This window comes from Centroberyx gerrardi, chromosome 23, assembly GCF_048128805.1.
Source record: "Centroberyx gerrardi isolate f3 chromosome 23, fCenGer3.hap1.cur.20231027, whole genome shotgun sequence".
NCBI lineage: Eukaryota > Metazoa > Chordata > Actinopteri > Beryciformes > Berycidae > Centroberyx > Centroberyx gerrardi.
Window position 1 is genome coordinate 1,520,339 of NC_136019.1, and position 26,489 is coordinate 1,546,827.

Consider the following 26,489-nt stretch of genomic DNA (forward strand, 5'->3'; position numbering starts at 1 on the left):
CAGTTTGATAGATAAACATGATAGATTTGATAGATTTACATTAAATACATTTCCCATTCAAGGAAATGGAGTGTCCTATGCATAAAGTGCAAGTCAAGCACAGAAAAATGCTGTGCAGAAGGAACACCATGACCTCAACACATGTAGGGACCAAAGGACTACAAGTCCCAGTAGTCACCTTACTCAAAATGGCGTCTCAGGACAGACACCTGAAACATCTGAACTACAGCAGGTTGGGAGCCGGTGAGTTCAAAGGCGTGACGTCATCTGCTCTACATAAACAGCTGTTTACAGTCACACATCCTCTTCAGACTGCGGCCCAGCTGTGATCGTCAATCTGTTTGTGCAGAAATCCCAGGACAACAGACCATGAGAACCAGGTCCTGATCAAGGTCCAACTGTTCTCTAACCCAGTCAACCTGCAGAACGTGAGGCGGCCGACTTCCCTCTTCCTTCACATGATTCCGCATGAAACGGACATCTGGCTCGGGCCCAAAAGCGACGCACTGCTGAGGAAACTTTGTGTTATTCCCCTTTACAGTCTCTGCCATTAATCAGACCGGACTCCAGAGTCTTTGTAGCACGAGCAGAACTCTTTCCCTCCTCACTTTCATTCAACTTATGACTTCAGTTTCAATTTCATCCAACTCACGGAGGCAGAGGCCTACGCTGCTGTCCGTCCATCTGAGCTCCTGGTTCATCACCCTCTGTTTCCCTCTCTCTCTCTCTCTCTCTCCACATGGAGCAGCTTGGGCTGAGGAGACGAGCTCTTTCTTCTTTGTCTGGTCAGTCAGGAGCTCAATGCCGACGTTTTCCTCTTGGCCTTGACCTGTACATCAGACAATAACAAGTAAGGACACACACACAGAAATTCTATTTATAAAATGTTTCAAACTAGGAAAAGCAAATACCTTGTTGTTCGTTTGAGCAACAGCGTTGACGAGTGAATACTACTAGAGCTACAAGAACTACTAGAGCTGCTGCCACAACTCCGATGAGACCAAACCGTCCATGTTCTCTCTGCTCTGGATCCTCTGGTAGATCTGGGGCAGTTCCCATTTTCCCTGGAAAATAAAACACAAGTATCCTGATCACACAGGATGTGTTTTAGCAGCAGAGGACAACCTTTTCTTGTTTTCAATGTGAGTGAAGCTTTTTGTGCGCTGCTTTTGTGTTGCTTGGAGTCTTGCAGTTTTCCACTTTTGGCGCTTTTTTTGGAAGAGCTCCTTGAGCGCCCCAAGTTGAAAAAAACAAAAAGTCTACTTCAACCAATGAGGCACCTACATCACCACTGAACTGTGAAAGGCCTTGTAGCAACAAAGAAAATGTCCAGTGAATGAGATCAACTTGTAAGAAAGGAAAACATGTCTGTCTGCTTTTGGGAATATTTTGGATTTAGCTAAAATGACAAAGGTGAGACAGCCAACTTGAAGCTGTGTGAACCGAATGCCAACAGGAAGTTTATTTGAGTTCTGAGATTAATCTCAGAATCTATTGATCTGTGAAAATAAAGTCAGAATTCTGCCACACAAGGATCCGGCTCTCAGAAGTCAAATAAATTTTCAGTACACATTAAAATAAGGTATACCGCCCAGTCCTGCTGGTAACAGTCCCCTCCTGCAGTAGTACTACACTGGTAACCATGGTAACAGTCCCCTCCTGCAGTAGTACTACAGTTGTTACTACAGATGTTGCTGAAATGAATCTAGTGAGGAAAGTTCTACTGAGTTCTACTCACCAGTGACGTTGAGCGAACAGTCATGGAAGTTCCCTCCATAATCAGTGGACACTTCACACAGGTACGTTCCTGAGTCGTTAGTCCTGAGTCTGGACAGATGAAGTGGGATGTGTCCTTCTCTGAGTCTGTGTTCGTCACATCGCACTCGTCCTGCAAACTGCTCATGTTGAGATTCTGGGTCTTCAACACCGTTTTGTAAATAATATAAAGTATTTTCTTCAGCTGGAGACACCAGTGAACAAAGGATGCTGAGTGAGGAGAGAGACATGTCGGGTTTGGGTGGGAAGATCCATTCCATCGTCACGTTACCGTTCTCCTCTGCCTGATAGGAGATCTGCTTTACATTCACAATGAATGTTCCTGTGGGAGAGAGAGAGGAAAGTGAGGAACAGAGAGACTGAGAGTGTTTACATGCTCACCAATACTCTGATATTAACCTGATTAAGGAAACACTCTGTCTATATAGGTTTTGTTGGAGAGTTTTAGTGTCCATGATGGTCTAAATGCTGTTTCAGAGGCTGAAAATATGTTTATATTTCTAGATAATGAATTGAAGGTGGAAGCTGACCGCAGACACAGGATGTGAGGAAGAGCAGCAGCAGGATCCAGATCATCTTCTCCCTGTGAGAGCAGAGGACAGAGGGGGAGGAGTCATGAACATGTGATGAAACCTAAGTCATCTCAGGCAGTAGAGCCTCTCAGATCCCTTCACACCTCCAGCCATCCTGTGGACCGACAGCAGACACTGAGCCATGTGAGATATGAAGTCTGGGTCTGATTCACCTGCTGGAGCTGAGAGAGGAAGAATTACCGGCTCCCTGTACTTTATCCTGCTTGTTACACTGCTGCTTACCAAACATGTTTCATTTGACACCAAATATACATTATATAAAAATATAAATAATGATAATGCTAATACACCAATTTTTGTGATAATTTTCCTGGTTTTCCTTGAATGATTCCTGCTGGAATTTACTTAAATAATGCAGGAATTTTAAGATCCTGCAGGTCATGGTCCTTCAGGACTCCAGCAGGAATTAGCTTATTAATGCAGGGCTTAAAGAGTTCCTGCAGGACCGGTCACAGTCCTCTAGGAATCCTGCAGCTACTTCCGACAGGATTTGGTCGCTCCTACAGGATTCCTGCAGGACAAAACCATAAATTCCTGCAGGATTTTTTTTTTCTTTGGTTCTCTGAATAAATTCAAAGTAATATTGTTGTAAAAATCTTCCAAGTTTCTAACCTCAGCTGTTTCTCTGCAGCAGGCCTCACGGCCTTTTACCACAACATGGCGCCTGTTAATGTGACTAGAAACTCAAAACAACGGGAGTTGAAGTGCAGACTGCAGACTGGAAGGTCTAGAGGGTACGAAACAAACCCCTTAATTTATCCCTGAAATGTCTTTAATTTCTCATTACATGAACATTAATTATCCATTAAAAATAACATAGCTTTAAAAAAGTAAGGTTAGTATCATGGGTTTATAAGGGATTTATTCATGGGTTGATTCACAGAGACACTAAATTAAGGGATTTTTTTATGCCTTTCATGCTGCAGGTTTACAGCGTTATTAAGAGGAAATTAATGGAAAAGTTCCTGTCTCCCTGAATTTTTCATTAAATTAAGGAGTCAAGTTTAATTACATGAACAAATGTGAAACAGAAATAACAGACAGAATGCCTCCACTTTCTTCACAGAACCTTTCCCCCAAAATATTAGGCAGAGAGCACGATTTATTTATTTATTCATTTATTTAATTATTTATTTATTTATTCAGGGTGGGGGCAACATTCAAAATGCGTTGCTGAATGTCAGAGCTCAGCTGCATTAAATAACTTAGAGCTCAACATCAAAATCAGATGAATATTTATTGAAATTGGAGTTAAAATTGGCACAGCAATAATTCCTGTGTGATGCTCCATGATGTGCTGGTGGAAGAAGGATGTGGGAACAGCAGGTGAACCAAATTGAGATTTTATAGAAATTAAGTTCTGCTTGGTGAATCACTTACTGCCGACTTGTCCAGCGGCTCCTAGAGATACGAAAAAGGTCTCAAGTGATGATCTACGATGTGTGCATCGCTTGATGATAAATAAGGAAACATGAAACTTTTTGAATGGAGTTTGGCGACAAGTTCTCTTCACTCATCGGGTCTGTCAGCCAGCCAAATTTTAACTAACCACGTCCAATATGAATATCTTATGATTGTAAAATATTACGGCTGGAATGATGAGTGTATTTCCACTCGCTGCTGACTCCGGACCGTGGGCTGTCTATTAGGACAGATGAGCACCTGGCAACCATTTTACATTAGCTTGGATTGGTTGGCTGGTAACAAAACAAAGGAGAACAAAAATCAATAGGCTGTTCACAATTTCAAGGTATTTCAACATCAACATTAAATATTCCTTTTTACACTGGATCATTAATCCAGCAGGATCCATACAGCCCTGCCTACCTGAGTCATGATCAAACATTCTAATTAAACAAACAACAACAATTATCAGGAATAAATGGCCATTATATACATCAAGAAAGAAACCATATATTTACTAAACAGAAGTAATCATCCTTGAATAAATAAATCAAACTTACTGCATATTCACACAATCCAAACTAATACGGAGGTAAAATGCACCAGCCTGCAGTCTGTTTATCTACCAGAAGGCAAAAAGTCCATATAAAGTTTTAACCTACATGAATGAGATGGCCAAGGAATGGATCAAGAAAGATTACCTTTAGGTGAATAATGTATTTCCAATAGATCCAGAAAAAACAGGATTTCTCCTGCAGCCCATACAGGTGGAGAAAGGAGCAGAGATACAGAGATACAGAGATACAGAGATACAGAGATACAGAGCTGCAGCTGTAGGCAAAGCAGCAGCCTTTCTTTACACAAGAAAAAAAAACCTGTTTTCAGTTAGTGACGCCCCCTCTACCGTTAACGGACATGCAGTTGACATGCAGACACAAACTGGAGGCTGCAGTCTAAAACTGTGACACCTGCATTTTAATAACTGACTCAGTTGGAACAGGAAGTTTAATATCACACAGATAAATCAGTAGGGGTTTTGTCACACAGAGAGGGACCGTGTCCACACGCAACTTTCTGTATTTGGAACCAACGGTTAAAGTGGCTTCTGCTGCCTTTATAATGCGATTTTGTTTATTAAAAAACCACGACTGTTTTTTATTTAACCATTGTGTGCAAGACAGCTGTGACTGTCAAAAATGGAACCAAACATGAGGCGTTTTTAGATAACATTAACTAAACTATGTGACATAATTATGATTTCAATCGGACAGATTATCTTCTGGAAGTAGCCTATTTTACGATGCATTTATTTTGCAGAAAATATGAATCTCATTAATTCTGGGATTTCTTTGGTATTCTGAGTGGTTGTATTACAGTAATGTCAAACTCAGCTGCCTGTTCTCCCGGATCAGGACCAGAAACAGATCAGGTTTAGAGTCTCAGTCTGTAGAGACTCTTTGTTGAACAGACTGTCTGTCTCCTGATAGTTGAGGATCAACACTGGACGATCCAAATAAAGTCTGACCCAGAGTCAGTTTGACTTTACACAGCCAGGTGGATTTAACAAGGATTCAGCCAAACCTGAGTCCTGAGTCCAGATCCAGTCTCTAAGTATTTATCATTAAAGGATATCAAAGAACAGGAAAAAAAGAATTACTTGTTAGTCTTTTCTACTTAGGTACTAATAATAAACTTTATTTATACAGCATGTGTGTATGTGTGTGATTATAGCACCACCTGCTGGACATTGTGTGTAATTGTATCCAAGTTGTTCTCTACTGTGTGTTTATTAGAGTTCACTAGAATCTGGAATAAAAACCTGACTACAGTAAACAGGAGAATCAATATGGAATACAATCTCATTTCTATTGATGTGAAAGCTTCAACCGACTTGCTGTCGGTTTAACGTTTTTTTAAAACGTTTTCTCCGCTAAAACCACACGCTCCGCCTGAGAAGCTCCGCCCAACAATAAAAAACTTCACCTGTGGGTAAACATGAGTCTGCACCGTCCATTCATAGTTTTCAGTCAGTTTTCCGCTCCGCTCACAGCCTGTCTGTATGATCTCTGCTCCTTCTCTTTCTGTACGGACTGCAGGAGAAATCTTGTCTCTCTGGATGTTTGTCACTGGAAATACAGACAGTGTTCACCTGAAGGTAAGAGACTCTTTCCTGGTCTCAGTTCACAGCTGATTCACTACTTGGTCTTCTCATTCAACTAGGTTAAAATACTATGTCTCCTCCTCCTCTCTCCTTTTTATCTGCTGTGGTTATTTTGTTTTCTTGTTGGATTGTAACAGTAAAATGTTTCCTCTTGTTTTGTTTGATCTCTTCACAGCAGCCACTGATCAGACAATTCCTGAGAGAAGAAAGCCATCAACCTGGGGAATGATGTTTGTCTACACTGGAATGGGATTAAGATTGGCAGGAATAGCAGTAGAATTACCATTAGTGGTTGTTAGTAACCATTTTCACATACTGCATTCAGCTCCACATGAAGACTTTGCTTCAAAAATGAGATCTCTACTCAGAAAACCAAAGCAGGAGCCCATCCAAGTAGTTCAGGTATTCAACAGTGGAACTGAACTTGCTACCGACCCTCCCTCTGCTGCAACCTTAGATTCACTGTTGCATATGTAGGCAATACAGCTACTGGCTGGATTTTGTGGCATTGAGCACTCACAGCAACATAGTGTTGTTTTCTTGTGAATGCCTTGGTTGTCTTGGAACAACTCACTCGTTAAGGTTACAGTATATCCAGTAACTTTATCCAGTAAAACTCTTTAGATTGTGATTGGTCTGACCTGACCTGACGAATTCATGTCAGACCTGTCTAGTATGACTCAAAAAATAATATTTCGAGGGCTAGACATGTTAAGTTTTGAAGTTACAGCACATTCATTTGCACTAAAAGACATTGTTTTCCTTAGAAAAGGAAACTGTGAAAGAACAGGGTTGCAGAACGGTGCCATGCATATTTATTGTTAACAGTTCTTTTGTTTTGTTCTTTTCTCTCGAAGGTCGATGGAGATAAATGCTATTTTATCCATTACCTGCTGACTTTATTTTTTACTTTTACATACAGTATTTATACCTGGTGACTATGATTCATAAAATGATAATTAAAGTAAGATCATCTAAAGAGATAGGACTGTCAGTTTGGATGACGGCAAAACAGCAGCTCTGGCTTGTTTTTCCTCCTGAGTAGAACAAGTTTCCATCGTTAGTCTTTCTGCAACACTAGCCACCTCACCAAGTGAATTTAAGTTATTGTTATTGCAGCGATCCAACTATCAGGAAAGTAACTGTCCACACCAGAGATTAACGTAAAACGTTAAAGTTTTTATTTAGAAGACAGAATAAGCTGCTGCACGGCCCACACCAGCATCACATCAGTTTTGTTTTGCTAGCTAGTAGCTAACTGTAGCAACTTCCTTGTTGTTCCTACAACAGTAAACCAGTGAGCACCAGTGTCAGGCTCCGCCCAGTGAAATCTGACTGGTTTGAATGATGACAGCCTCCGAATGTTGAATGATGAATGTTTGATCAGCCAGGGAATCAGGTTCTGTGACATAACCTCCTTGATGAATGTTGAATGTTGTGTTCTTGTTGTCATGTTACCTATTGCACTGCAGCTTTTTAAAATATACTTTATATTGGCTTGTTTCCTAACAGCACTTTGTAACTTAGGCTATTTCTTTTCCTATTAAATGAACTGAATACATTATCCAACATCAGGAGTTTTGTGTGTGTTCACTTTGGAAACTCATTTGTCTGGCAGGTTATGGGCAGCAGATCTACTAGAAATCCAAAACACCTGCTAAGTCCTTGGCAGTGTGACTATTCAGTCTTCCAGTCCATGATAACTTTGGGTAAATTGCTACAATTATTTACTAGTGTGATGGGAATAAACTCGGGTACTGCTAAGAGCGATTAAAATTGTTGACCAAAGATAATTTTTGTTGATTGTATCTGTGGTTTATGAGAAACAAGAGGCCATGATGGCAAATATTGCGTGCACTAAATGTTCAACAGAGTGCTGTGAGTTGTTTGACACCTAATTGATGGATGCTGATTGGCTGCGCTTCAGGTCAGCACTAGGGCAAGCCTAATCAGAGAGCCAGTATCAAATGGCATCTGAAAGCGAGTAGACGTTTTGGCAAATAAAGCAGTGTTAAACTAAATAGCTCGGATCGTGTGTTGTTTTTCTACCTGAATCTGTCTAAAACAGCCATTCCCAAACTTAAGAATGCCGCGGCCCAATATGAAATCTGAAAATCTTCCGCGGCCCACCCAACCCTTTAATCACAACTCTGATCAACACACGAGACTAAGATGAAGTATTCCCCTATCCCAGCGATAGGTACTCACTTGAGTACTTTCTACGAGTCCTTCTTTTTGTTTTCACGGATTCATTTTGATCTTCTGATGATTCGCTTGTGGAGGTTGATTCTCCATTAACAGCTTTCCTTTTGCAACCTGATAGCCATCGCTCCATTTTTACTCTTCCCCTGCCAATGATGAGGTGTTCCCTCAATTACAATTCCCCGCCAATGACGAGATATAAGATATCTTCCAGACGGATCAAAAATAGGTCAGATAAATGAAGAATAACACGTAATTTAAATCCCATGGCTTTGTTTTATTAGTTCTGATTACTTTTTTTAATGCAAATATTTAATCATAAATAATTTATGGTAATTTCAAACTTAATGACAAAATTGAAAATTAAAAACTTTTTATTTATTTATTGTAAATGACCTCTCGCGGCCCGCCTGCAGTACCTTCATGGCCCACCAGGGGGCCGCGGCCCACACTTTGGGAATCACTGGTCTAAAACATTTCTGTTCGGACATAACAGTATCCAGTGTCCCACAGCTAATGTAAGGTTAAAAGAAATCTAGAAACTGCTGTCATAGTGGCCAAAAGGGAAGTTATGGTGAAGACCTTGGAGCAGTCATGGGCTTGAGGTGGAAAATGTCTGAAATGTCTCAAAACATGTCGCCCAAAAATGATCCAGCCTCCCTCTGGGCCGATCAGCATCAGAAACCACATGGACTATAATGTGACTTCAGAAAAAGGACGTTAATTTTGACACAATGTGAACTCTGAGCTGCTGAACAGCAAAGCTCATAGACTTTATACAGAGGAATGAAGCAAAGCAATGAACTGAAGTCAAACTGATGTAATGGAGCTTTATTTTTCTGTCACTCTTTGAAACTGAAAGGTTTTTCTTAGAAGCATTACAGTTATTGACAGATTACACAGCAGCTGGGCTGTGGACAGACAGTCTGCACTCTGCATCCATCTGTACAGATGATGGTGTTGCACACTGAGATCACTGTTTTCCATATCACTTTGTCCAGTGAAACTAAGTAAGTCAGCTGGTGAAGTTCCTCTTCCAGACAGCCACAAGTCAGCAGAGGGGAAGTAACAGGCAAGGTCCTCTAACCAGTATTTCACCATAGAGGATCCATCAGATACAGTCTGTATGCACACACAGACACACACAGACACACACACACACACACACACACCCTCTGAAACGAGTCCCAGTCTTAATGTCAGTTTGCTGATCGAATTGAAGAGAATATTCTGCAATAAATACCAAAATTAAATAAGTATCCAGCTGAAAAGGACTCTATGAGTTATTTTTATAGTTATTATTATTTATATAGTTATAGTTATCAGTAATTACATATAGTCTTGGTGTTTTCAAAATAAAATGTTAAGTTGGATGAGAAGTGAGCTGTAGATCGGTCAGGTGAAGCTGCAGCCTTCACTCCTCTGTTATTTTGGCCACACGGTATCTGTGTTTCAATTCAATTCAAACTTTATTTATAAAGCCCACTTCAGCTGACAGGTCAAATTCAGCATGCTTTCCACTGGTGGAGACTCAGAGCAGAGTGAGTTATAAAGAGTCAGCAGGAGTCTGACTGGAAAGACTTGAACCTGCGATCTTCAGTTTACAAGCCGCTCTCTCTAACTGCTGGACCATCAGGCTTCAGCTGGTGATCTCTGTTGAATGAAATCCACCTGGTCAGCATAATAAAGTTATACAAAGTCTGACTGACAGCACGACTCTTTACAGGCAGGAGGTTTAGCTGACAGTCTGATCTAAAGCAGCTTCAACAGACTGAAGACACTCTGCTGGAACTTAACCAGGACCCTTCTGGTTTCCAGTCCTGCTCTCTAACCTCTGGACCACATCACCTGTCTAAAGCACAAGACCTGATCACCTGTTGAATGAAATCCTCCATGTCAGCTGGTTGAAATAACAGCAGCTCTCTAATAAACAGACAGAAGCTCTGATCTGCAGCCTGAAGCCTCAGGACATTTCTACACTTTACTGACAGTAAAACCTCTGAGGTGAAGCTGCAGGACTCAAACCTGAGACCTTCTGATTACAAGACAGTCTCTCTAACTGCTGGACCAGTGAGGCTCTGCAGGATCCATCAGCTGATAAACTCTGTTGAAAAGAGCTGGAAAAGCAAAAGAGCAGAGTTCAACCCTCTTCCACAGACCTCAGATCAGTTCAGATATCTAATGTAAGGCTTCAGACAAGATCAGTCACACAAACAAGGAGGGTACTGAAAAAAACACATGATGGCCTAAATGGTCTAAATGTTTTTCCACCCTGACAAGAAAAAACCTCTGGAGCAAACATTGAATATTTACATTATTTTTGGGGAATTTTTGAACATGAATACAACTTTAAACTTTGTCAACTTTAAAGAACAGCAGCACAAAATATCAACTGTGAGAGAGAGAGATCTCTGTTTGGCAGAGAGGAAACCTGTGTGGACTTGAACCACAGGTTTCCTCTCTGCCAAACAGTAACATGCCCTCTTTCTGCCTCTGAACAGACTGTCCTATAAGCTGCTGCTGCTGTTGTCTCTATTGAAACCTGCAAAATGTCTGCAGCAGCATGAGCTCAGGTAAGACTTGTGACGCAGTTATGTTTTTTTTTTTATATATATATATATAAATGAATGATACTGTTTGGTGTAGTGCTGAGGCATGCTTATGAGCTGTCATAAAGTTGTTGTTTTTTTTGTTTTTTTTTGCAAAATACCTGAGAACTTGTTTTTTTTGGGGGGAGGGGAGCCAAGTGATGAGGACGGGACAGTGTAGAGCTGAAATCATCAAGTTAAAGAAAATCCATCAAACCCACTGAGGTTAACTGATGCTCTGCAGGGAGAACTTGGGGAGGTTTTGCAATATATTGATATATTTTAGGCGTAGATCGCCTACTGAGACAAGGTCGCAGTGAAGCTCCATGCTGGGTCGCAGTCAAGGCTTAAAGGGAGTAGCCTAATTTATGTTGTGGATACTGATATTTCTAAGTCTTTCTTATTAAACAAATTAAAAGAGAGGCAAATATTGATGCTGTCCGTAGGTTGAAGACATGGCAAACACACTGCAGTCCCACATGTCTTTAAATAACTGTCAGTTACAGTTATAAAAGTCCATTTGAAACTTTTTAGCGTTGCTCACATACTTCCTCTTTAAAGAGGAGACGACAAGAGAAGACTGTCAACAAGTAGGCTAGGCCTAATTTACTGGGTGACGTCTTCTGCTGCGTTCAAGTCATTTTGGAAGAACAAAAGAATGGGCTACTGTGTTCGTTTGAAAGTTTCTTTACGTTTTTTACTCGTTGAAATGCCCACATCATTTGTACTTACGAATTTAAAATCATCCATAAACAAACTACAGCAGATGTTTCGTTTCAGTTTCTTGCTTTTTATGAGTGTGGTGGGTTGTGTTAGTGTGAATAAAACTGATAACTGTGATTTTTCATACATTGAACCGCCAGCATCGGCGGATTTGGTATTTTTACAGCTTGTGTTGACACACTCACACAGTTTGTGATGCTAGGTGGGAGATATCACAGTCTACTAAAAATCCCCTCATATCCTGCTTGTAATTGCCACTACGAGGTTGAGGTGACGTTTTTTCAGAGTCGGTAGCTCGTATTTACAGAACATCTGATGAACGCAGCATCGCACATTCTGCTATCCTTTTATTTCTAAAAGGATAGCAAAGGTTTTAAAGATTAATAAAGTGATACAAAAGGCTTTCATGAGGTTTTTTTCTGTTGTGTTAACTTGCTAGGCTGCTCACTGTACCATCCAAGAAATATTCCCGCTCTAACATAGTTAAACAAATAGGATAAGGCTACTTTGAAAGTTGAAAACAGTTTAAATATTGTTAGAGTTTGATACATGGGATGTAAGTAATTAATTGAAAGCCAAACGTCCTGTAGTTATCAATTGAATAGGTAATGTTTAAAAAGATCAGTTGGTAGAAGTAGCATAGTTGTTGTAGTAGTAGCATTAGTAGTTGTGGAAGTTTTAGTAGTAGAAGTCAGTTCTACAATAGTAGTTGCAGTAGTAGGAGTAACAGTAGTAATACTAACAGAAGTATAGTGCTAGTAACTGTAGTAGTAGTAGCACTAGTGGTAATAGTAGCATTATTACTTGTTGTAGTACTAGTCGTAGGAGTAGTAGTATTAGTAGTTGCAGTTGCAGAAGAACTTGTATAAGTAGTAGTTGTAGTAGTTTTAGCAGCAATAGGAATTAGCTCCTGGAAAATAAATGTTGCTGACTGTTGTTGACTGCAATAAACAGGCTTCTGTAAAAAGTCACTGTATTCACCACCGGGTATTTTACTTGTCTTTGCATGTTATTAGATGGTTGCTAGGTGATAGTGGTTGCTAGGGCGTTACTATCTGGTTGCTAGGTAATCATTATTAGTTGCTAGAGTGTTACTAGGTGGTTTCTAGGTAATAGATAGGGGTTGCTAGGGTGTTACTAACTGGTTACTAGGTGATAGACATGGGTTGCTAGGGTGTTACTAGGTGGTTGCTAGGTGATAGACAGGGGTTGCTAGGGTGCTACTAGGTGGTTGCTAGGTGACAGGGGTTGCCAGGGTGTTACTGGGTGGTTGCTAGGTGATATACAGGGGTTGCTAGGGTGTTTCCAGGTGTTGCTAAGGTGTTACTAGGTGGTTGTTAGGTGAGGGGTTGCTAAGGTAAGGTAAGGCCAGCCCTCAAGATGAGTTTGTTCATGACTCCTCCCCCTCTGTCCTCTGCTCTCACAGGGAGAAGATGATCTGGATCCTGCTGCTGCTCTTCCTCTCATCCTGCGGTCAGCTTCCACCTTCAATTCATTATCCAGAAATATAAACATATTTTCAGCCTCACTAACAGATTTTCTCACTTCATTGCCCTCACAGCCTCTTTGTCTCTCTGCCAATAGCAATACGGTCAGAATTATCTTTAGCAAGTAGAAACTCCTCATTAGTATCAATGACAACGCTCTATCTTTAATTATTGCTTTAATTTAATGATCATATTTATTACTTGTATCATGTATTACATTTTTATTCATATGATTTAGCACCTTAGGATGTAAGTGCTACAGGTCTAAAATCATTTAAGGTCTAATCCAAAGACCTTAAATGATTTTAGACCTGTAGCACTTACATCCTTAGTTATGAAGGCTTTTGAGAAGGTGATAAAGCTGTTCAGCAGCAGGTGCAGGGTTCTTTAGATCCTCTGCAGTTTGCTTACAGAGCTGGCAGAGGCGTAGAGGACGCCACCCTGATGCTGCTGAACTGCCTGTATCGTCACCTTGAGGGCCCCCTGACTCATGCCAGACTTCTGTTCATTGATTTTTCTACTGCTTTTAACACCATATAATACAGCCATATTTGCTTGCAGAGAAACTTCTCTCAGATTTTAATCTTGATATTAATATTATTGGATGGATTTTAGACTTTCTGACAGATAGATCACAGTGTGTGAGAGTTAACGGTGTCCTCTCAAAGAAGCTCCACTCATCCACTGGTTCACCCCAAGGATGTGTACTCTCTCCCCTTCTTTATATTCTTTACACAAATAGCTGTCAGAGCAAGTTTGAGAATAGACACATTATAAAGTTCACAGATGATTCGGTTATAGTAAGCCTGCTGAAGGGGGGGGGGGGGGGGGGAACAAGATCATGGGCCGGTTGTTAATGACTTTGTGTCATGGTGTAAGGAGTCTTTCCTTGAACTGAATGTGTTTAAAACCAAAGACATGATTATTGATTTTAGGAAGTCAGCACCCATCCCCAAACTCACAGTTATTGAGGGAACTGAGATTGATTTGGTGGAGAACTACAAATATTTGGGTACTGTGTTTGATAATAGCTTGTGCTTTCAGGCTAATGCAGATGCCATTTCTAAGAAGGTACAACAACGTCTTTACTTCTTGAGAAAAATGAATTATTTTAATGTGTGCACCAAAATGATGACTCTGTTCTACAGAACTTTTATTGCGTCGGTGCTGTCTTTTTGTATTGTGGCGTGGTTTGGGAACCTGAATCTGGCCAATAAGAATAGGCTTGGTCGGCTTGTCAGAGCGGCCAGTAAAGTTATTGGGGTGAACCAAGCACAGCTCTCTGACCTTTACGATCGGCAGGTCGTAAGGAAGGCTCATGCCATATTGGACTGTACTGACCAGCCCTGCAGAGGGAGTTTGAGCTTCTACCTTCAGGTAGAAGAGATAGAGTTCCAATTCAGAGGACCAAAAAATTAAAAGACTCTTTTGTTTGCACTGCAATTAGAAGGCTAAATTTGCACAAATAATTGTACTAAGCACTTTCTGCACTCAGCAATTTGTTCGTCTTTTCTTCATATGAAGTGATCTTGCACTGTACTGTATTCTATTGTTGTCTCTGTGTCCTGTCTGGTGTGTTGTCTTTCATGTTGTATTTTATGATGGATTGAATGTGTTTTAATACCTGGCTACTAAATTTCCCCTAGTGGGATAATATAATTTGACTTGACTTGACTTGACCTTTTTACTCTTTGTTCTCCAACCTACACCTCTATTCTTTGTTTCTGTAATGACCTAATTTCCTCTCAATCAATTAAAAAATCAATTAAATTAATCTGCTAATCATGTCTCTCTAGAGTAGAGCAGGGCAGCCATGTGCCATGGAGGGTCAAGAGTCTGCAGGTTTTCATTCCAACCAAAGTCTACACCAGGTGATTTGACTGATTACTTTCTCCTCTCTGGTTGAAGGTTTATTAATCAGTGAAATGAGCTGCTGCAGTCTTTGGTGGGAATGAAAACCTGCAGACACTTGGCCCTCCATGGCACATGATTGCCCTGCTCTAGACAGATATGTAGATACAGTAGATGGTGACAACATGATGACACCACAAGGTGGCACCAGAGACACTGACACTGGACTGTAGACTTTGGGTTAGGCTTGTCAGGTGGAAAAGCCTCTGAAACAGCATTTAGACCATCATGGACACTAAAACGCTCCAACAAAACCTATATAGACAGAGTGTTTCCTTAATCAGGTTAATATCCTCTGTTCTGTAAATCTTCAGTTTTTTGAATTTTTGTTTTCTTTTGTTTTTGTTTTTGTTGCACTGTAAATAAATGTCCACCTGTGGGACCTTCAAATCGCCTTCTGAGTCAGCCTCCTACTTCACTAAAGGCCCTCAGGCTACAGCTATCTCACACAGGTTAATATCAGAGTATTGGTGAGCATGTAAACACTCTCAGTCTCTCTGTTCCTCACTTTCCTCTCTCTCTCCCACAGGAACATTCATTGTGAATGTGAAGCAGACCTCCTATCAGGCAGAGGAGAACGGTAACATGACGATGGAATGGATCTTCCCACCCAAACCCAACATGTCTCTCTCCTCACTTACCATCTACTGTGCAAAGGTCTCTCTTAATGAAGAAAAGCCTTTATATTATTTACAAAACGGTGTTGAAGACCCAGAATCTCAACATGAGCAGTTTGCAGGACGAGTGCGATGTGACGAACACAGACTCAGAGAAGGACACATCCCACTTCATCTGTCCAGACTCAGGACTAACGACTCAGGAACATACCTGTGTGAAGTGTCCACTGGTTATGGAGGGAACGTCCGTGAATGTTCGCTCACCGTCACTGGTAAGTTGACTCAGTAGAACTTTCCTCACTAGATTCATTTAAGCAACATCTTTAGTTAAAGGGAAAACTACTGCAGGATTGGACAGTTGCCATGGTTACCACTGTAGTCCTACTGCAGGATGGGGTTACCAGTAGGGCTGGTAACCTACCGATATACATTTTGTTTGTGAATGAAATGCGGATGAAAGATGAGCACGCTCAATTTCATCTGAGAAGTTTGGTTTGTTTAGATGGGAAATCCCGCCTTACACAGCAAAAAAAAATAAAGTCCAGGTTGAAAATAAATATGTCCAAAGCACAATTGTCCAACAATAGCTGGTGTCCAGAATACCTGAATTGACCCACCTGTTTTTTATTTTCTTCGATCAGTGAAGGACACGTTGAATTTCTGTGTTTAAAATAACTTTATTATAGATTTTTTACAAACATTATTTAACGAATGAATTTAAATAAATGGGCTCATCACCACACACAGTTATCTATGGTGGCCAGTTGAGCCGAACTAAAGACAACAAATGTTCTAAAACAAATTAAATATTGTCTGAACAGAACACCAAGACTTAGTCTGTGGAAGAGGATTATAGGGCCACATGAAAAATGTATTTGACTTCTGAAAGCCAGATCCTTCTGTGGCAGACTTCTGACTTTATTCTCAGAGATCAACAGATTCTGACATTCATCTCAGAACTCAAACTTCCTCTTGGCATTCGGTTCACACAGCTTCATCCAAGTTGTCTGTCTCACTTTTGTCATTTGGACTAAATCCAAAATATTCCCAAACGCAGGCAGACACGTTTTTCTTTTTAACAAGTTGATCTCATTCACTGGACATTTTCTTTGGTGCTACTTGGCCTTTCACTGATCAGCGGCTGCTGCTGCGCTACACTTGACTGACCTCTGACCTCTAGTGTGGCGAGCCGTGCACTACATTATATATATAATTCACATACTAGCCAAAATATCAGGATATACCTTATTATTACAGTTTTTCTCGATCGCTTACACACTATAACTGGGCCTATTAACTAAACACCCCAAACCATGACGCCATCTACCAAAAGACAGACCCATTTCCCAAAACTATAAACACTATTCCCCTGTTTCCACACATGATTCAGATTTGTTGAACTTTTTGTGAAAAACTCTACACACAAATCCCTTCATATATCACCGGCTGCACCATATGCTCATTTAGAAAGCACTGGCATTCAATATCATTAACTCAAGTCATCACAGCTTGAACCCAATTAACACACAATTCCCCAGGTGCAAACACTAATAGTCAAAATTGCTCACACACCAATCAGAACCTCAGGATAGACAGATAAAAGGGCCATGGGACAGTTCACCTGTTTTGTGATGTGATGTTGATGAGAATCTCTGGCCTGACCCAGACCAGAGACGGGATGCTGACGCAGAATAAATGTGATTTCTTTCTTTATGTACAAACTGTTTTTTTTTTTCATTGGTTTATATTGGTAAATACATGGAAATTATTTTACTGTATTCTACGTTCTTTATCAGTTGCATATTTTTTACAGTACATTTACTTTTTCACTCAATTTCAGTTTATTTTACTACAGTACATTGAGGAATTAAACATTTTTAAAATGTATACATGTGTTGTGTCTTTACATTGTGTTCATCATGTAAAGAGGTTGTTCTGGGGGAAAACCATAAGCACCATTACTGTATTCATTGCAGTAACAGGTTTTCACGGTAGTGTTTTGAATTGATCTCTCCAGTGTGTAATGGCTATTTTGTAGTGTACGTGTATTTGATGGCTTTTGTGTGATGTCTGAAGGCAAAGTTTGGTTTAGATGTAAGATCACATGGTTTTGAGTGGAGAGTTTGGTTTTGACATGGAAGTTTGAAGTTTGTGAAGATGAGTGTGCAGTTATGCATTTGTGTTTAGAGTTTTGGGAAATGGAGCATAATTTCAAGAAATGTGTCTTGGCAATCAAAAAAAACTGTAAAATACATTCTAAGCCAATTTTCAAGAGTCACTGCAGAAATCCCACCTCTCTGCTGATCTAAGCGGATAACAGAGAAAAAGCGACGGTGATGTCAGTGCCTCATTGGCTGAAATTGAAGGGTTTTTTTCAAGGCGCTCTTCCAAAAAAGGCACCAAAAGCAGGAAACTGCAAGACTCCAGCAACGCAAAAGCAGCTTGCAAAAAGCTTCACTCACATTGAAACAAGAAACGGCCGTCCTCTGCTGCTAAAACACATCCTGTGTGATGAGGATACTCACTTGTGTTTTATTTTCCAGGGGAAATGGGAACTGCCCCAGATCTACCAGAGGATCCAGAGCAGAGAGAACATGGATGGTTTGGTCTCATCGGAGTTGTGGCAGCAGCTCTAGCAGCTCTAGTATCTGTAGTATTATTCATTTGTAAATACTGTTGCCCAAGCAAACAACAAGGTATTTGCTTTTCCTAGTTTTAAACATTTTATGAATAGATTTTGTGTGTGTGTCCTCACGCCCTCTAGAGGCCATCTGACGAAGCGCAGGCCGGAGCCTGTGCTTGAGTGAGTGACCTGATTTGGCCACTCTCTGCCCCTGGCCGCATTGTGCGCCATGGGATAAAGGTCGACATCGGGCCCCTGACTGACCAGACAAAGAACAAAGAGCTTGTTCCCTCAGCCCAAGCTGCTCCATGTCAGAATGGACATTGCAGAAATTATCCAGTAAAATGTTACACTGCTTGTGAGAGAGAGAGAGAGAGAGAGAGAGAGAGAGAGAGAGAGAGAGAGAGAGAGAGAGAGAGAGAGAGAGAGAAGAAGCTTCCTAGTACTAAAGTTGGTCCTAGCAGTGAAATTCTAATAACATTCTTAGAATTATGACATTTTCTAAGAATTTCCCCTTAAATGTAAGATTAAATCCTAGTAAAGATGAAAGTCATTCAAGAAGCATCTTATATAGCCCTTAAGAGAGCTCCTAAGGTGAAAAACTGGTCAGAGTAGAGAGGAGGACTTTTAGGAGGCTGAGGAGTTTCTTAAGCAGAAGAGAAAATGGCTGCAAGACACAGAGGAAGGAGAAATTATTTCAAAATATGACATCTGGTTCCATCTGCAGTTTACAGTTAGTTGCAAGTGTAGAACAGCTTACTTAGTTACTTACAGGTGACGACAATTTACAGTTTACAGTGCACTGACTATATAAATACACATGAAATGTCCCATTCAAGGAAACAACGTGTTCTGTGTCTAATGCAGAGATGAACAATTAATCGAAAAGAAATCAAAATCACAAAATGAACTTCTGCAATTTCCAAATTGCTGAGGCTGCAGTTAATAATAGCGCTGCTTTGTTAAATGGGAGATGTGAGCACATCTGTAATGAGATCAACCACAAACATCATCCTGCACAAACTAATCTGTAGAGTTTAACTGAGTCACTGTCATTCAGTGATTGGAGAACATTTCTCCTTTGTGTCTTTCAGACATTTTCTCTTCTGCCTCCTAAAAGTCCTCCTCTCTACTTTGAACAGTTTTTCACCTTAGGAGCTCTCTTAAGCGCTAAGATGCTTCTTGAATAGCTTTTATCTTTACTAGGATTTAATCTTACTTTTAAGGGGAAATTCTTAGAAAACATAGTTTCAAGAATTTTCTTAGAATTTCACCACAAGGACTCTTAGTACTAGGAAGCTTTGTGAATACAGTGATGTATTTGCTTTTCTTATTTAACTTTATTTTATGCAGCTGTGTAGTGCGCCAACAGTGTTGAGGTTTCATCTTACATGTTAATGTCATATTTATGTTCCATTATGTTACCTTAAGCTGTTCTGTTCAGTGTGCTGTTATTCATGTCTCCCTCAGTGTTTAATGTCTTTACATTACTGTTTGAAATTCTATTACTGCAAATACTGAAACTCTTTGATCACCATTTGTATACTTGGAGCCTTTATTACAGTGTGGGGGGTACGGGGGTCCCAAACAAAGTTCTGCCTCGGCCCCCTGTAGTGTAGAGCCGGCCCTGCCTGCAGATCCTTCATCTAAAGCCTTAAGCACTGAGCTGATATATCTGTCTGTCAGTCAGTGTGTCATCCTGTGTTCATGTACAATGTGACATCATGCTAACATGTACAATGTGACATCATGCTAACATGTTACCTATGTAATATGTTCTGTGCAGTATGTAGATATGAGCAGGGAGCCACCTGGTCAACATGCTAACTGAACAGTTGAGATGTGTTGACTTGCACTGAGTCAGTCTGTGGATAAGGAACTGTGGGCCAATCAAAAGCAACTTATTGACATGCTTTTAATAAACTGCTTTTTGTAAACTCTATTTTTAAATGTGTACTATTATTTTTTTTTTTTTATCATATTGTTTCATTTTATATGCTTTTAGTAAAATAAATTACTTACATTTTATATGCTGTGAATGTCATTCCACCATTCTGACCAAATTACTGTTTTAGTAAAAGTAAAGCTCATTCCAGGTTTCTACTGAAGCTTTAACTCTTCTCCAGACCGCGGCTCACACAGTCGTTCTGTTTCTGAGGAGAAATTCTCTGGTTCTGAAATACTGAATGATGAATTTCAGGTAACGTTTCTTCAAAATGGATTTATAGTGTTTAGGAGTGACGTCATTTACCTCCCTCCTCACCCTGTGACAGGTTCAGATCCACATGGACCTGTTCATACATTCGTCCATTATAATGAGTAGATTCTTGATTAAGTGGCTGGAGCTCCTTTTCACGTACAGGACGTCAAATTCACACATTTCATATATTAAGTTCATTTCTTCATACACATAATAGGCTACATGTTATATTTCACAAAAAGTTGAGGGAAATCTTGTTCTTTTTCCTCCTCTACATTTATCTGCCGGCTGGAGTTACTTGTTACTTTGCAGAATAAAGTTTTACCTGCAAAACATACGATAAGCTGATAAAATATGTTGCATTGTTAGAGCTTAAACTCCCCAACAGTATATGGAGCAGTTAGACCGACAACATTAAAATACTTCTTACAGGTTAATGCTTCAATAATTTAACACTCTGAAAGAATGAGGACTTTTACATTTCATACTTCAGTTCATTTTACTGCTAATACTTCTATACTTTTACTGAAGTAAACATTTGAACACAGAACTTTTACTTTTAATGAAGTATTTTTCCAGTATGGTGTTGCTGCTTTTACTTAAGTAAAGGATTTGAGTACTTTTTCAAGAGCAGACAAGAGTAGCACGAGCATGGGCCATGTGCCGGTGTCCCGCGCTGTGCTGTCCCCTGAACAACACTGTTCCCGTGTAATAAAACTTTTCTCCACTAGATGGCGGATCGACTCCACAGTTGAATCTGTGCCTTTCCTCCTGAAGCAAACTGCTCAGTTCTCAGTAGTTGGGCAGGGAAACAGCTTGATACTGAAACCAACCTAAGGTCTGTCTTGCAATAATGTTTTGGATTTTGAATTTATTTTGTCAACTATTTTTTAATAAACAAGTTAAATGCTGTTTCCTCTGAGCGACATGTTGATATCCACACAGCTTGGTTCTTGTCTTACTTTTGTTCAGTTGTTAGGCTGCAGCCCGTCTCCTGTGGTGTAAGGCGAGTTCCTGCAGTCTTTACTGAGAGCAGACATGAATTTCAGCACCTGAACTTTGCCAAGCATCACTGGGTCAGATGAGACCAAAACTGAACTTTTTGGCCATGCACACCGTCGGCATGTTTGGTGACAAAAGACGACTGCATGCAAGGAAAAGCACCTGATCCTCACAGTAAAATCTGCTGGTGGATCATTGAAGCTTTGGAGCTGTTTTGCTGCTAGTTGTTAAGATCGATGATATAATGAATTCCACTAAGTACCAGCATGTTTTAGACCAAAACCTGGTTGTCTCTGCCAGGAGGTTGAGACTTAGCCGTAGAAAGACCTTTCAACAAGACAACGACCCCACACACATCAAAATCAACACAGAAATGGTTGCAGGAACACAAAATCAGTGTTTTGCAATGTTCATCTCAGTCTCCAGACCTGATCCCTACTGAAAACCTTTGGTCTGGACTGAAGAGGGCGGTCCACAAGCTCAAGCCCAAGAATATGAAGGATCTTGAAATGTTCTGCATGGAGGAACGGTCCCAGATCGCTCCAGCTGAGTTCTCCAAGCCTGTCAGACTTTACAGGAAGAGGCTCAGCGCTGTTCTCCTCTCCAGGAGAAGCTTCACCTAATTTTAATCACAAAGGTACCAAATACTTTGAAACCTATATTCTGCAGAAAAAAATTGCACTCAAAACTTTTTCTGTTTGAAAGATTATTGTGTTAAAAAGAAACTATACGGCTCCCCCCATATGTTTGAATGCGTTGTTAGGTTTTTTACAGCCATTTTTGCTCATTTTCATGAATAATTCTCAAGTTGACTGTATATTTTAATATTTTGTTTTGTATTTTTGTTTAGTATCTTTAGTAGTTTGTTTTTACATTTTAATCATATACATTATGTACTTGACAATGTATAACTACTGTAATGCTTTGGCAACATTGTATCCCAGTCATGCCAATAAAGCTTTTGAAGCATTTGAATTGAACTCGGAGAGAGGGAGGGAGGGAGGGAGAGAGAGAGAGAGAGAGAGAGAGAGAGACTTGAACCTAATATATTCATAGTCATAACTGTCAGTGTAGCTAATAATAATAATGATAATAACAATAATGATAATAATATTCATAATAATAATAAACTTTATTAAAGCACTTTTCTAAATACAATACATTAAGAAGGGAAGTAAAATAATAAAATATACATTCAGAAAGCAGATGTGCCAAATGATAAAACAGAAGAGCAACAGAATGCAGCAAAAACATCAAAATTAAGAAAAGGCAGTCGTATAAAAGTGCATCTTCAAAAGTGCTTCAACAGAAGACCCTGAGGTGTCAGATCTGATTTATTTGGCAGGTTGATCCACAGTCAGTGCTTAATTTGTAAATGATGAGGTCCCGGGACACCAAGGGGTCGGTGTTCCCGCGAGTCGGTCTGGAGGGAAAAGTGGAGTCAGCTGCAAAATTACTAGTGTTGGTATCCAGATCCTGTGCAGAGGGGGCCATGACATTGAAAACCACAAATCATGGTTGAGGGGGCGGGGCTTTTAAGTCTCAGCATCATCTCAGCGTGCAGCAGCATCTTGTCAATAGAAACGTAGGAAAAGAAGCTTAAAATTCCACAATTCCTGTGTAACGGGATGTAAACAGTAACCTGATAACTCTTCTTCTGCTGTTTTACAAACTTTAACGGTAGGTAACGTTTTTACCTTGTGGTATTTAAGTAACGTTAGTGGAATTAGGTAATTTAACAGATAACCGTGTGGCAATGCTTCAGTGCATCACGTGTGCCTGTAAAGGATCTGGGCTTGTTCATACGGAGATTTTCTCTTCATTCAACTTCATTCCACTATTTTTTTAAACTGAATTGATCAGTGAGGCCCGAGGTGAAGCGCCTGATCTACCTATAGGACGGGTGACAGAGAAAGTTGGCGGACTGATTCAGCCGCAGGTTTGGGGCAAGGAATGCACTGCCGAGAAGCCAAGGGCTTTTCAAAATAAAAGTCCAACCGTACATTTTTCAGTGCGGAGTCAAGGGGGGACACCCAGCATTTCTGCAATGTCCATTCACACTTGGAGCACCTTGGAGTGAAGAGACAGTTTCTTCATTACTTTGCTGGACAGGAAGGAGATCAATGGCGACGTTTTCCTCTTGATCTGTACATGAGACAAAAACAAGTGAGGAATCAGCATGGCACACTGACACACACAAAATATATTGAAAATATAATGTTAAAAATGTTAAAAATTAGGAAAAGTAAACATAGGCCTACCTTGTTCTTTTGGGCAATGGGCTCGACAAGCTTTTTGATCTTTTTGAGCTTTTCGAGCTATTAGAGCTATTAGAGCTATTAGAGCTATTAGAGCTATTAGAGCTACTAAAGCTACTAGAGCTGCTGCCACAACTCCGATGAGACCAAACCGTCCACGTTCTCTCTGCTCTGGATCCTCTGGTAGATCTGGAGCACTTCCCATTTTCCCTGGAAAATAAATCACAAGTATCCTGATCACACAGGATGTGTTTTAGCAGCAGAGGACGGCCTTTTTCTTTTTCCATTGTGAGTGAAGCTTTTTGTGCGCTGCTTTTGTGTTGCTTGGAGTCTTGCAGTTTTCCACTTTTGCCGCTTTTTTTGGAAGAGCTCCTTGAGCGCCCCAAGTTGAAAAAAAAGAAAGTCTATTTCAACCAATGAGGCACCTACATCACCGCTGAACTGTGAAAGGCCTTGTAGCAACAAAGAAAATGTCCAGTGAATGAGATCAACTTGTAAGAAAGGAAAACATGTCTGTCTGCTTTTGGGAATATTTTGGATTTAGCTAAAATGACAAAGGTGAGACAGCCAACTTGAAGCTGTGAAGCTGTGTGAACCGAATGCCAACAGGAAGTTTATTTGAGTTCTGAGATTAATCTCAGAATCTATTGACCTGTGAGAATAAAGTCAGAATTCTGCCACAGAAGGATCCGGCTCTCAGAAGTCAAATAAATTTGACTGAAGCTAAGTATTATGTTCAGACAATATTTAATTTGTTTTAGATCATTTGTTGTCTTTAGTTGTTCATTACAGGTTTGGCTCAACCAGCCACAGTAGATAACTCTGTGTGTTTATTTCAATGTTAAATAATGTTTGTAAAAAATCTGTAATATAGTTATTTTAAAAATAGAAGTTCAAGGTGTCCTTCACTAATTGAAGAAAATAAAAAACCAGGGAGGTCAGTTCAGGTATTCGGGTCACCAGCTATTGTTGGACAGTTGTTTAGTAGCAGTAGTACTACAGTGATAACCATGATAACAGTCCCACCCTGCAGTAGTTTTCTAAAACTAAAGATGCTGCTGAAATGAATCTAGTGAGGAAAGTTCTACTGAGTTCTACTGAGTCAACTCACCAGTGACGTTGAGCGAACATTCACCATAGTTCTCTCCATAATCAGTGAACACTTCACACAGGTAAACACCCGAGTCGTTAGTCCTGAGTCTGGACAGGTGAAACATGATGGTTCCTTCTCTGAGTCTGTGTTCGTCACATCGCACTCGTCCTGCAAACTGCTCATGTTGAGATTCTGGTTCTTCAACACTGTTTCGTAGAAGATATAAAGTCTTTTCTTCAGCTGGAGACACCAGTGAACAAAGGATGCTGAGTGAGGAGAGAGACATGTCGGGTTTGGGTGGGAAGATCCATTCCATCGTCACGTTACCGTTCTCCTCTGCCTGATAGGAGATCTGCTTCACATTCACAATGAATGTTCCTGTGGGAGAGAGAGAGGAAAGTGAGGACAGAGAGAAACAGAGAGACTGAGAGTGTTTACATGCTCACCAATACTCTGATATGAACCTGATTAAGGAAACACTCTGTCTATATAGGTTTTGTTGGAGAGTTTTAGTCTGTTTGAATCCAGCAGTGGACTTTTGTTGCATGTCGCCCCCCATCTCTTTCTCTCCCTTTATTTTTCCTGTCTTTGAACGTTCAATCAACGTCTTCAAATAGTCGGTGAAAAAACTTTAACTTTTAAACCTGTTTTGAACGTCTTTTCACCGGTGACCATAGTCTTTTCAATGGAAAAATTCTCACTGGGGAGGGTCATGCATTTTCCCCCAGTCACTCACGGAGGCTCAGGGAAAAATATTTGTAGCTCCGGGGAGGGTCAAGATAAAAAAAAAAAAAAAAAGTCACATCCCAGCCCCCCCTCTCATAAATAACGAACAGTCCCTTACTGACAGTAATTTGAGTATTGGTGTGCATGTAAACATACAGATGTAACAAATTAAAAAGACAAAGAGGCTGTGAGGGTAATGAAGTGAGAAAATCTGTTACTGAGGCTGAAAATATGTTTATATTTCTGGATAATGAATTGAAGGTGGAAGCTGACCGCAGACACAGGATGAGAGGAAGAGCAGCAGCAGGATCCAGATCATCTTCTCCCTGTGAGAGCAGAGGACAGAGGGGGAGGAGTCATGAACATGTGATGAAACCTAAGTCATCTCAGGCAGTAGAGCCTCTCAGATCCCTTCACACCTCCAGCCATCCTGTGGACCGACAGCAGACACTGAGCCATGTGAGATATGAAGTCTGGGTCTGATTCACCTGCTGGAGCTGAGAGAGGAAGAATTGCCGGCTCCCTGTACTTTATCCTGCTTGTTACACTGCTGTTTACCAAACATGTTTCATTTGACACCAAATATACATTATATAAAAATATAAATAATGATAATGCTAATACACCAATTTTTGTGATAATTTTCCTGGTTTTCATTGAATGATTCCTGCTGGAATTTACTTAAATAATGCAGGAATTTTAAGATCCTGCAGGTCATGGTCCTTCAGGACTCCAGCAGGAATTAGCTTATTAATGCAGGGCTTAAAGAGTTCCTGCAGGACCGGTCACAGTCCTCTAGGAATCCTGCAGCTACTTCCGACAGGATTTGGTCGCTCCTACAGGATTCCTGCAGGACAAAACTTCCACAAATAAATTCCTGCAGGATTTTTTTTTGTTTGGTTCTCTGAATAAATTCAAAGTAATATTGTTGTAAAAATCTTCCAAGTTTCTAACCTCAGCTGTTTCTCTGCAGCAGGCCTCACGGCCTTTTACCACAAGATGGCGCCTGTTAATGTGACTAGAAACTCAAAACAACGGGAGTTGAAGTGCAGACTGCAGACTGGAAGGTCTAGAGGGTACGAAACAAACCCCTTCATTTGAAATGTCTTTAATTTCTCATTACAT

General features: G+C 40.4%; 2 protein-coding genes across 5 annotated transcripts in view; one reads left to right on the forward strand and one right to left on the reverse strand.

Moving 5' to 3' along the window:
* The window catches only part of LOC139919990 (uncharacterized), a 27,156-nt gene continuing 667 nt past the window's right edge, over positions 1-26,489 (reverse strand). For 2 of the 4 annotated variants that reach the window (XM_078291666.1, XM_078291665.1), the window contains exons 2-5: positions 25,638-25,690; positions 24,657-25,016; positions 912-1,064; positions 4-829 (exon numbers count right to left, since the gene is read on the reverse strand). In XM_078291666.1, the coding sequence (XP_078147792.1) occupies positions 615-829; positions 912-1,064; positions 24,657-25,016; positions 25,638-25,683 (774 nt within the window). In that variant the 5' untranslated portion in view covers positions 25,684-25,690 and the 3' untranslated portion in view covers positions 4-614. Of the gene's footprint in view, positions 830-911; positions 1,065-1,738; positions 2,099-2,306; positions 2,360-4,435; positions 4,492-24,656; positions 25,017-25,637; positions 25,691-26,489 lie in introns of those variants that run through there. The other 2 variants (XM_078291667.1, XM_078291664.1) reach the window with 2 other exon arrangements.
* The window catches only part of LOC139919989 (uncharacterized), a 23,150-nt gene continuing 7,351 nt past the window's right edge, over positions 10,691-26,489 (forward strand). The window contains exon 1 of the mRNA XM_078291690.1: positions 10,691-10,709. The gene's annotated coding sequence lies outside the window, so the exon portion shown is untranslated. The remainder of the gene's footprint in view (positions 10,710-26,489) is intronic.